This window comes from Malus sylvestris, chromosome 17, assembly GCF_916048215.2.
Source record: "Malus sylvestris chromosome 17, drMalSylv7.2, whole genome shotgun sequence".
In the NCBI taxonomy this organism is placed as follows: Eukaryota; Viridiplantae; Streptophyta; class Magnoliopsida; order Rosales; family Rosaceae; genus Malus; species Malus sylvestris.
Window position 1 is genome coordinate 10,422,726 of NC_062276.1, and position 12,337 is coordinate 10,435,062.

The 12,337-nt window shown below is 43.6% G+C and overlaps 1 protein-coding gene across 1 annotated transcript; it reads right to left on the minus strand.

Annotated features, from left to right (window-relative positions):
• Positions 1-300: 300 nt before the first annotated feature.
• Positions 301-1,316, minus strand: LOC126612026 (heavy metal-associated isoprenylated plant protein 16-like). Its single transcript, XM_050280321.1, has 3 exons — positions 1,151-1,316; positions 959-1,037; positions 301-839 (listed from the first exon to the last, which is right to left on the minus strand). The coding sequence occupies exons 1-3, from the start codon at positions 1,154-1,156 to the stop codon at positions 571-573; spliced, it is 354 nt and encodes a 117-aa protein (XP_050136278.1). The 5' UTR covers positions 1,157-1,316; the 3' UTR covers positions 301-570.
• Positions 1,317-12,337: the final 11,021 nt, after the last annotated feature.

Genomic DNA, 12,337 nt, shown 5'->3' on the forward strand with positions numbered 1-12,337 from the left:
AAAAGGCAATCTCCAATGCTTAGTATTTCTCTCCGATGCACATGAATCAAATGTTTGCAGTTTTAGATGGTTGTGACTGAAACTTTCCTTTTCTTTCTCTCTTCGGGTTGATCATTTGGGGTTTTAAGTCGTGCAAATTGATATAGGGGTTTGAGTTTGAGATAATGTTAAATTTGAGTTCGCAACTTTTATCATCACTAGTTTCTTTTACGAGCTGTGGGCGGGTACTCATAGCAGAAAAGAAACTAGTTTTCCGGGCAACAGAAACTACAAGAATTTTGGGCAAAAGACACTGCCGAATAATTGAAGAATATTGGAAAATACCAATTTCCTTATAACATTATGACCTTAACAGAAAACTAAACATATTATGAAAATACAGGAAAGAAATACCATTCAGGCAATATTTCAATTGTAATTACAATTCATTTGATCTCTAAATGATGGTGCGGAAAATGAAACTAAAAGGTAAGAATTACTATTACTGTTTTTTTTTTCTCTCATAATAATACTACGATGGATAAGGCGAAAACGAGTGTGGAGAAGCTAGTACATACAATTAGTTATTAATCACAGAATGGTGCATATACTAGCAGGTTCGTGATCCGTAGGATAAGCCAACACCCATGGAGGGCAACTCGTGGGATTCCGTGGCAGTTCAAGCTCGTTGCTCTTCCCCTCCTTTTCCTCTTTCTTTTTCTCCTCCTCAGGGATCACACTCACCACCTCAGCATACTTCAAGCTTTTTCTAAGCGAAGTTGTGAGCACAACTACATCAACCCCTTCCCCCATTACCTCTATTTGTTCCTTGTCATGCTGATAACTTGCTGAGTTCACACCTGCATTATTAAACTTTAATTAGTAATAATTTGTAACTAAAGCTGCTTAATTGGGATTAGAGTTAATTTCCGGTATTTGATTAAAATTATTGTAGGAACACGGTTAACAAGTAAATTACCAGCTACCCCAACTGCAGTTTTCATAGCTTTGGCTCTGGTCCTTTCATCGGGCACAGACAACTTGATCACGACCTTTTGCTGCAAGCCAAAAAGAGCGATCAATTAGCATAGAATACAAAATTTGAATCAAATAATTTGCCTTTTCTTTTTCCAATGCATGTTCTTGCATGGACCTCAAATTTCAAACATACCTTCATGATCCTGGTTCTTGATTAACTGCGACGAAGATGAACCGAAGGTCTTTGAAGGTCTTCGGCCGGCTTTGAGAGATTGATGGGTCTAGAAGGATAGGGGTGTGTACTATTATCTTGTGTGTGAAAATTTGGTGAAGAGTGAGAAGGCTCTTCGATATTTATAGGCCTCTTGGGAGTCCCTGGTGAGCCAAGTGCGTTTCTGATGAGAAATGAGAGCACCATAGGCGGAAAAGGATCCTCGCCGATCCTTTTTTAGAGATCTCATGATCATTCATCGTATATCGTACGATTAGAAATCATTTGAAATTTAAAATTAAATATAAATAGCATCTAACGAAAACTGACCGTACGATGTACAATGATCACGATCACAAGATTTCCAGAATCCCCAAAAAAAGGATCCGGTGAAGATACTTCCTGGTGCCTGTGGGTCACATGTTTTTATTTTATTTTATTTTGGTCAAGAGGTTATTGATTGCGTCATGATATGGAAATTGGCTCTATCGTAAATTTGAGACAGTAACTTCTGCATTTTTTTTGTTCTGAAAAGTTAATTTCATTAATTCGATAAAAGGTTACAAACAACACAAAGGAAAGTAAAATAATCCAAATACATTAGGAGGAAAATAGATACATAAAAGTTCAGCCCAATTAAATAAATTAAAATGAAAACCCAAATCCCTAATCTTCACCAACAGAATGCAGTGTCTGCCATTGTCATCGCCATGAAAGTTTGTCAGCAGTTACTGAAGCAGCAACACTACAGAAAACGACCGAATGGTGAAAACGAACAAGACATCGAAGCACAAAAGTACCAAACCTGCAACTAGAAGCACACCACGTCCATATTTCTTCACTAAAGACACAAAACCAAAAGATAGTCACCAGATCCAAATCTCATTCATGAATCCTTGCAAATATATACAAACACAGTAACACATGGATAGAATGTGAGGCTAACAGGATATGTAAAATACCCTTACTTTGGCCGAAGCTGCAGTGCACTTGGCCTCGGTGGAAATCTGGTATGCCGGTTGGGGGACGGAAAGTGAGCGAGAGAAATAAATTTGGCAACCATTGTTGGATATATGTCAACAATCTGTGATTTAATTATATATATGCTAATAAACTATAAATGCGAATATAAAAATTATTGAACAGAGTATGAACAACGAAATAAATTTAAACAGAAAAATTGAAGATCGAGGCTTGCGTACCGCAATGTCCTTGAAACAAAAATTTCGTCCCTACTCAGTGCTTGTAGTTCTACGGACGTCTGCTTCACCAGGATTCAAAGATCAAGTTAGAATTCCAGCACTGAAAAACTTAACTTCTGGCGAATTTCTGTGTGGTTCCCTCAGAAATGATGTTTGTGATTGTAGAAGAAGAATATTGATTTTCTGTATCCTAAATGTCATGCAGATGGATGTATATATAATAGAAGGATGTTTGTTCGCAACAGGTATGAGAATGGGATGTGTCTGTTGGGAGACATCTTCTCCAGAGAGGTGCTTTGCTTTATGTTCTTTCTGAATTATTCAGACTTCATCTAAAAGGATGAGTCTATTGGTAAAAAATAATTAATTAATTAAATTTGAAATTAATTAAAAATAATTAATTAAATCCTAAAATAATTAATTAAATAATTTAATTATTAGAGCCCCAGCCCAATGCCCATCTTTTGATAATTATATATATATATATATATATATATATATATATATATATATATTAATTACCAATTAATTAGTGCACCCCAAAGCTTACCTCTAAGGGTGAGCCCAATTTTATTCTCCAAACCTATTACTCTATTTTCTATAAAGGACAAAATCTTATAAAGTGATAAAATCTTTTAGGAATGACCAATGTGGGACAAAGAAATTTCTACTCAAACTACTCAAATTTCCAACAATACCCTACATTTGAGTTGAAATTTCATTCAAACTCCAACAACCATATTCAACCCGGAGTCTACAAATTCAGAGCAAAGGATGGGATGGGGATGGTACTATGGATTTTTGTAGGAAGGACTTCACCTGTCAATATATGAGCAATAATTCATGTGGTGTATGAGTGTCTAAACGCAGTTTTCACTTCGTTTTCTATTGAAAACCTTTCATTTTATAAAACTTATCCGATATATAGAAAGCTAGTTGTTACATCTCACATTTCAGTCACTCAACTGGTTTTCTCATGCCCATGAATTGGGTAAGTTCATGAATACATCTTCCACACAAACCTTTTATAAGGGAAAATAAAAATTTGTCATCAAAAGTGCTTGTAAAACATGAGTCCATCACACGATTAGTCCTAATATCTCCACTTTATATGCTTATGAAAGAACATCAGTGGCACAAATGTTAAAATTAAAAAAAAAAAAAAAACCTAGTGCTAGATTATATATTCAATTTAAGCCCTTGAATTGTACTTCTATTAAAATTTATATTCTATTTTTGTTATTTTTTTTATTTAATGTCTCCACATTAAAATTTTAATTATTAGTTCTTTAATTATAAATGAACATAAATGAGAAAATATTAAAAGAAAGGGTTAATTAGGGACACATATGACATACCGAAATATGTAAAATTAACTTATTTGTACCGAAATATATTATAAAGAACCAAAACATATGTACCGAAATGTATTATATTGAACTAATGTACCTAAATGTCAATATCGAAATGTATGTACCGAGATGTATTATATTGAATTAGTGGATGCACGATACTGTGTGGAGTAATGTTGAAGCTGTTTAAGGCTTTTCAACTAACGTATTTCATACAAGAAGAGAAAAAATGAAGAAAAATATGATAGAAGAAAATAGAAGAAGTATGACGAGGATGTTGTAGTTTATTTTACTTTAGCTGTTTATAGAAGTCAAATACAATATACAAACAAATATATATGAAGTTGAGGCCAAAAACAGCAATGACTCAATTCTGATTTCGACACTAATTGATGATGAAGGTCAATATGATCATGGTCATGGACTAATACGACTTATGCATTCACACTCACTTTCTAATTTCTAGAGGAACTTAGAAAAGTAAGGCGACAATCAATGACCTTACAATTAAAGAATTTCCTGACAGCAGACGCATTAGTTATTCGTAAGCAATTTCCAACTGTTCGAAAATTATTTTCGGCGTTCATGAAAGATAAAGCCACCCTTAATCAGGAGAAATTCTGGATTCAGCAACCAAATTACATGTTCGTCCGAATCCAGGAATAAAAATGGAAGTACCTCTCTCTCCCTAGTTTCTCATCCTAACCTTTTGGTCCTATTCCCTCTCATAAATTCTCTAATCCGACACCCACAGAAGACCTTGACCTTAATTAGCCCAAATTTGAACTCGTCGTGGTCGTCGACCGATCCGTCGTTTTCAGTTTGTATTTGTCCACTGACTCCCCTTTCTGAAAAGCCGAGGGGTGCTTACTAAGTTCGGCCTTGACCCAATTGACTCGTCAAAAGGACAGCTATAAGATGAGATGAAGAGTTCAATGAAAGTTCTGTTTGTTAAAAAAATCTCTTTAGTATTTGCCAAGAAAGAGCGACGACCCGGGAGCAGATTCCCCGGGGTAATTTACTTCTTTAATTCTCAACTTGATTGAAGTCCTCTACTCAATTGGAATTTGGAATTACCCTTGATATAGAGGCTGCCCCGAAGGCAAAGGTGCTGCCCTTATTTTGAATTCTTGCAGAAATTTTGTTATACTTTCGAAATGAAAATCGACATTTAATATTTATTTAAAGTTACAAAATTTCATTATTTATCTTAAATAACAAAAAATGGGAAGGCAAAAATGAATATACAAATGACAAAAGAGATACTAGGGGACCAACTAACTCCTAGTAATCTTTTTCAGCTTCCGACTCATTGGATTTTCTTGGTTCACGTATTTAGGGGGACAGGGGGTTCTATTGGGGTCTGGCCTGGCCTGGTTCTTTTCAATTGCTATGAATGGGGTCTGTACAATCAGACTCGCCTAATCCTTTATGACATGAGCTAAGTTTTTCCCTCTTAGTTGTAATCTTATATTTTATCAAACACGTCTTTTTTTTAATTAAAAAAGACCAACTAACTTCTTGTTAATTATAAATAAAAAAGAAAGGAGGAATGAATGTGTCAAGTTACTTTAAAATGACATTAACCAACCTTGAAATCGACAATGTAAAAATGTTCTTAGAATTATCCTCATCATGATTCCTTCATAAACCCAATAGGAGTATTTCATTTAATATGAAGAAAAGTAAGCATATATGAATATAATGCGAAAGTAAACAGGTACTAACAACATCACACTCTTTATTGTTGTAATATTATGATTATGGTGTTGTTGGTCCTAAAAACTACCAAGCCTACGTGGCTGTTGACCCTAGAAACTACAAAACCTACGTGGCGCGCAGGCCGAGTAATTAATGAGCTAACTACGTCATTCGGTGAATGCGGGGCGTGCCAACTCGTCGGCCGAGCTCGGCCGAGGAGTAAATTTGTTGATGTTGCGTTGGGTCGCGCTACTGACTTCTGCGTCTTGCGATTGCGGCCGAGAAAGGAACACGTCTCGGCCTCTTGGGCTCTCGAACCTGAAGACAAGGTTACTATTCTTACGAAGTTCAATATCAAATTCGGCTTTCAATGTGCCGAATGTAATAACTGTAACACCTCAATTCGCCGAGAAGGCTGATGAGATGACCTCGACCAATAAGGATTTAGAAACCCTTCTCGACCGAGACTTGGATAGGTAATCAATCTTTTTCGCCGCAGTGCTGTTGATGCCAACGGAAGATACTGCGAGACCGACTGACTCTACGGTGACAGAGCTATCTATGCCGACTTAAGATATCACCGGTTGCTTCCACAGTGCTGTTGATGCCAACGGAAGATGTGTCAGCGAAAAAGGAAGAAGAAAAATCACAAGTTGTGAGAGTTTGCACAGGGCAATTTTGTATTGATTTTGTGGGGGCTTCCACAGTTGCTGAATGGCTTGTATTTATAGTAGCAGCACATCGAGCCCGAGTTCCAATCCTATTCGGACTAGGTCTCCTTCTCCGGATTAACATCCCCTCGATCAGTCCTATCTCCGCTAGGACTACGAATCTAGTCCTTAACTGAGCCGGATTCGCTTTCTAGATTATTGATCTCGTCGAGAGTCCCTATTGCACTAGGATTCGACCTCTTGCGTTATGACCTAGCCGACCTAGGTTTGGAGGCCCACATACTGAACGATCCGTGGTATTCTTGCCGTAAGGCCTCCAGGGCCGAGAATGACCCTACACTCGGCCCAAACTGTTATTTTGGGCCCAAACATTGCCCCCTCGCTTCTGAGGTCTTCGGCCTGAATTCTTTGGCCGAGTTTCAGCCTTGAAGAAGCGAATCTGTCACTCAGAACCCTAATGCCCAAGTTCCAAGGCGCATTTATTGAACACGATTGCACGATATTGATCCTGCTAACCAAACTTGCCACGTGGCGTCCTTTAATACGGCCAACCCCAATGATGACGTCCAAGGCGTGCGGCTGCCTGAACCGTCGACATTATGACCACTATCTCAATCCGCGAGCCACTTTCTCAGTTCGTGAGCCCACTTGTCATCGTGCAGGCGTCGAAACGTCTTCCGCCATTAATTTCGCCGTCACACGCAATCGTGCGCCCCCAACATCTGAAACCTTCGGTCTTCTCAACTGCATTTCCCAAATGTTCATCATGATCAGCGATTCTTTCGGTCGATTTTGCCCCTTTGTTTTGAATTTCAAACAATTACCCTTCTTGCCAAAAGCCTATAAATACTGAAAATCTCTCATTCGCACTTTACGCTCCCAAAACTTTCTGAAAAACTCTCGCTCTTATTTTCCAGTACCTTTCTTTTTCAAGTCTTCGTCTTCAAATCTCCCTACCCAGAAAACCCTTTTACACCGTGCTTCCTTCTTACAATGGCATCCTTCATCTCCAAGCTTTCCAAGGAATGTGACCAGCATCAGAAGATTCTTGATCGGAGCTCGATCAAGACTATACGGTTTGAAAGTGACATGAGCACCATTCACCAAATCTTAGGCCCTCTCTTCAAAGCAACCGTACCATCAACTATCACCGAACTTCTTCAGGAACATTGCTTGTCACCCTTGTTCCAAGGGTTTGAATGGTCAAGATAGGAGGCAGCGAAACCCCAAGGCTCCTGGCCCTCGACGACCACAACCTGGGCAGCCTGGGTTGTTTGAATGGAACGACTCTTTGGCGAGCAATGGAAGGCCCTCGGCATCTACGACGCCATCCTCATTTTGTCCATGGAAGTCGTCCTCGACAAGGAGCTTCTCCTAGCCGCTCTGTGCTTCTGGTGCTCGGCCACCAACACAATGGTTCTTCCTCTGGGTCCCATTGGCCCCACCATCCTGGATATCACTGCCATTCTGGGGACTTCGGCAACCGGGATCCTTGTCGATGCGACACTTTCTGGGCACCCGTCGAATATCGACCTGAAGATGCTTTTCGACCGTCGAGCCTTCGAGACCCTGAACCGTGACGGTCACATCCCGTCGAAGGAAGACATTCAGAAGCTCCACAAGAACTTCTGTAATTACAACACCCTCTATCTTCACTTCGCCGGCCGAGGAGAAGAGGACATGCGAGAGGGAGAGCATGAAGCCTTCCTCTTCTATTGGTACAACAAATACATTTGTTGTACCAAGTCAAACAAGTGTTTGGTCGAGAACATGCCGGTAGCCGAAGCCCTGGCTAGTGGACACGTCCTGGCACTGAGTTCCAACATTCTCGCCCAACTTTTCCGTTGCCTGGCCGAGGCAACCCTGCACAAAATTGACCCATACCAGAATGGTCCTCTCTGGGTCTTCCAACTCTGGCTCCAAGTGTACTTCACCTCCCTTCGGCCAGCAATCGTCGATTTCTCACCCACAGAGGCGCTTGGACCTCAGCTGGCCTCTCGACCAAGACCCCCTCACCGAGCCGAAGAAATATTTAAATTCTTTTTCGCCCTCGACGATCTCTCCAACGATGAGTTCCTGATATGTCGTCGTCGGGCATATCCTTCCTCGGTCAGGCTACCTATATCGGCGTGGAGCGCAGATGAAGACGCCGACCTTCGTCAGTCCTGGGGGTCGTTCGTGCTTGCTCGCGACCTCCCCCTCGGTTGCGATGGAAAACGAGCGGGGTGGGAAGTGTATCATCCCAACTTCCTTGCTCGGCAGCTTGGCTACCTCCAAGGTAGCCCAGTCCCCCTTCTCTCCTCTCGGTCCGTCCTAAGTCGCGGACGCGAACCTGGCTCCTCAGAGAAGGAGTGCGCAGACGCCAAGAAGGAGTTCCAGGAACGGTGCCAGAAATTTCGCCTTCGACCGGCCACTCCAGAAACCCTTTGCACCGACACCTTCGGTGATTGGTGGGACAGTTACACCCAACGTTTTTTCGGGGTCTCGGTCGATACCATTGTGGACACATTTTTTGGTGGTCGACCTAAAAAGTCTTCTGCCCCCCAACCCCAAGGTAGTTGCTTTTTTTTTTATTTTTTTTTTTCAACCTTGCATATTGATTTGCCTTACTGAATTATTTTTATCCTTATAGGTAGTCGGCCTTCGAGAAAAGCGGAGGCTGTTGCCGCGGCCACGGTCGAGAAAAAATCGGCCGTGGTTAAAAGGGATAAAGCTGCTGGTCGGGCAGTGTTGATCAAACGACCTCGCCCAGAGGCCGATCCGGTCATCGAACCTCCGCCGCCTGCCAAGCGGGTAAAACAACTGGCGAAGAAAGGTGCACGGGAGATCCACGTCATCTCCAGTCACATTACGGGGACGACGACTCCCAGTGCTTCCCCTTCTCCAGCCGCCGGCCAACCCCTGGCCGAGAAACAAGTCGTACCTCCCTCCGTCGAGAAGGCACCTGTCCCTCAACAGGTGGTCTCTACGGCCGAGGAAACCTCCCTGAAAAATCCAAAGCCCTCGGTCTTCGTTCTAGAAGAAAGCGAGGGGAGCGACGAAGTCCCGCCGGTACACCGTCCTCATCCTCGCCAACCACCTCCTCTAGTGTCTGAGACGGTGGTTCGAGCCGGCCCCTCCACGGCTGATCGTGGCAAGCGCCCGGTCGAGGAACCGACCCCGGTGGCCGAACCTCTCGCTCCCTCTCAGGACCAGGACGTCCCTGCCTCATCTGAAGCAGCTGTTCCAGTCGGCCCTTCCACAGCCGACCGTGGCAAACGACCGGTCGAGGAACCCGAGGCAACGGCGGAATCGCCTGTTCATCCTCAACACCAGGGCTTCCACATTCCTCCACAGGAGGCTACCTCAGCCTTTGTAAGCACCTTCGACCATCTTTCCTTGATTGTTTTTTTCTTTAGAATTCTAAACGAGGAAAATAATAAATGTCAGGTGCCTGTACATTCTTTTCACCGAGAATTCTACGCGCCGAAGGGCGTTATCTATATTTCATGGCCGCCTCAGTGGCCATCAAACATAGATAACCTCCATCGGCCGCGTGAATTGAGAAGCAACCTGAAACACTGGGCTCGGCCATTGAGTTCTTTAGGTTCGACCAACGATCTTGGAGACATGGCCGAGGTCTCCTCTTGGCAGGTTAAAAAAATGAAACCTTCTTGCTACTCCTGTCATGACTTCTTTTAAACTTAACCTGATTTGTATGTGCAGGCTTCCTGGGAGGTCGAATTCAAAGCCCTCCTCTCCAGTACTACTGCAGAGTCTGGTCCTTCGGCCGCTACGACCGAAGCTGCCGATCCCAGCGCCCTAACCCAGCTGCGAGAAGTCATGTCGCTCTCATCATCGCAAGTACTTGAGCGCAACGGTCTTGATCTGCTCGGTGTGTGTCTGAACGACCTTGAAGCTGACGGTCGCCTGAGCGGAGATGCCATTGTTCGGGCATCATCTACCTTGGAGCGCGTTCGGGAGACATTTAGTATCTTCCAGACCGCTCTAAAGGCCGAACAAGACCTGCAAGCCGCCACGGCCGTTCAAGACACCCTCCGTCCGAAGATTGACGATCTTCGGGCAAAAGGAGAAGCGCTAGCCGAGCTCGATCGTCAGATGGCCGAACTAGCACAACGTCAGTCAGCCATCGCTTCCGAGCTTGCTAAAGACTTCGAGTCAGGCGGGAAGGATCACCTCACCGAGTATGCGGCAGCCAAAAAATGGGTCGAGCGGCTGAAGCTGGACAAAAAGAATCGGCAAGCCGAAGTCCTCATGGCCGACGTGCGGTGGTTGGAGTTGAAGGCTCTGCTCAGCACTCTTCTTCCCTCTTCTCCTTAAATGTATATGAATGTAAACCAACCGACCTACTCATTTTGTAAATACTTATCAATTTTAATGGACTGGTTTACTATTCTCGCATTTCCCATGTGACCGGATAATATTTCTTCAAAAACTTCCCATTAATCGGTAATCTGTGGACCGCACCGGTTCGGTCTTTAAGATGATACGCCCCTTTTCCGTATACTTTATGCACAATAAACGGCCCTTCCCAATTCGGCGACCACTTGCCGAACCTAGGATCTTTTATTCCTACGGGCAACACCGTTTGCCACACTAAATCACCCTCGCCGAATGTTTTCTGTCGCACCTTTTGATTATAGGCCCGCTCGGCAATCTGTTTTTGTGCCACCAACAAGTTGTAAGCGTCAAGCCGCGCTTCTTCCAAATCTTCTAGTTCCTGTCTCATGGACTGATTATATTCGGCGCTAAACAAACTACTTTGCTCAATTAATCGCAACGAATTTATGCTCAACTCGACTGGTAACATTGCATCGTGTCCGTAGGTTAATGCGTATGGGGTTGTCGCGGTCGCCGACCGGGGCGACGTTCGGTATGCCCATAATGCCTCGTTCAACTTCAAATGCCACATGCCAGGCCTTTCTTTTATTATTTTTTCGAGCATGCCGATCAACACTTTATTACTTGTCTCGGCCTGCTCGTTCGCCTGTGGATAATACGGTGTGGACTGTTCCAACCGAATTTTCAAATTTGCCGTGTATTCTTTAAACCTTTCGGCTGTGAAGATTGTTCCATTGTCGGTTATGATCGTTTCCGGTACACCGAACCGGGTCACAATGTGTTCCTCCACGAAGTCGCAAACCTCTTTAGATGTTAACTCGGCGTATGATTTTGCTTCGACCCACTTAGTAAAGTAATCAGTTGCGACTATTATCCATGCATGCTTAGCAGCTCCAGAAGTCGGCGTGATTTTACCGATTACGTCCATGGCCCATCCTCTAAATGGCCATGGTTTAATGACCGAATGTAACGATTCAGCCGGGACCCTTTGTATTGGCCCGTGGATTTGGCACTGTACGCATCCTCGTGTAAACTCGATACAATCCTTTAGTATCCTTGGCCAAAAATAGCCGTGCCGTCGAAGTAACCATCGCATTTTCCGTCCGGATTGATGAGCTCCGCAAACCCCTTCATGAACTTCCGAGATCACCCGAGCACCTTCTTGAGGGCCGAGGCATAGCAGTAGTAATCCATCCTCCCCTTTTTGATATAACTCGTTCTGGTACGTGACATAGTTCGTGGCGTGAACTCGTGTCTTGCGACTATGTTTTTCATTGGGATTGTCAAGGTACCGCATAATGGGTTTTCTCCAATCATCTGGTGTTGCCTCGACGGTGCAGACCTCTATAGTATCTTGTCGGTCTAACAACGAAGGTAAAGACATGACTCGAGTGCGTATTACATCGTCGCGCCGGAGGATTTGCTGGTTGACCAAGGCCGGGTATAATTGTCGTAGCACCGGTATTTCTCGGCCTAGCTTGCCCCCCAGGAGTTGTGCGCCAGAGGCAATTTGAGCCAACTCATCTGTGTCGGTATTATGGATCCGGGAAACATGCTCGAACGTAATACCAGCAAAGGACTCGGCCAAATAGCTGGCAACCATGTGGTAGGGTGCCAGGGTACAACTCATGCATCGAAAAGATCCATTAAGTTGGTTGATCACAAGTTCAGAGTCACCGAGGACGAGGGCACGGGTGACCCGCAAGTCATGAAGGAGGCCAAGGCCAATGATTAAGGCTTCATATTCGGCCTGATTATTGGTGCAGTCAAAATCCAACTTAAGCGAAAAATACCAACGATCATGATTAGGAGATTGAATGACAACTCCAACACCGGCTGAGGATGAAGTACTGGACCCGTCAAAATACATCGTCCAATAGTTGTCACGTGCTTCAACCATGC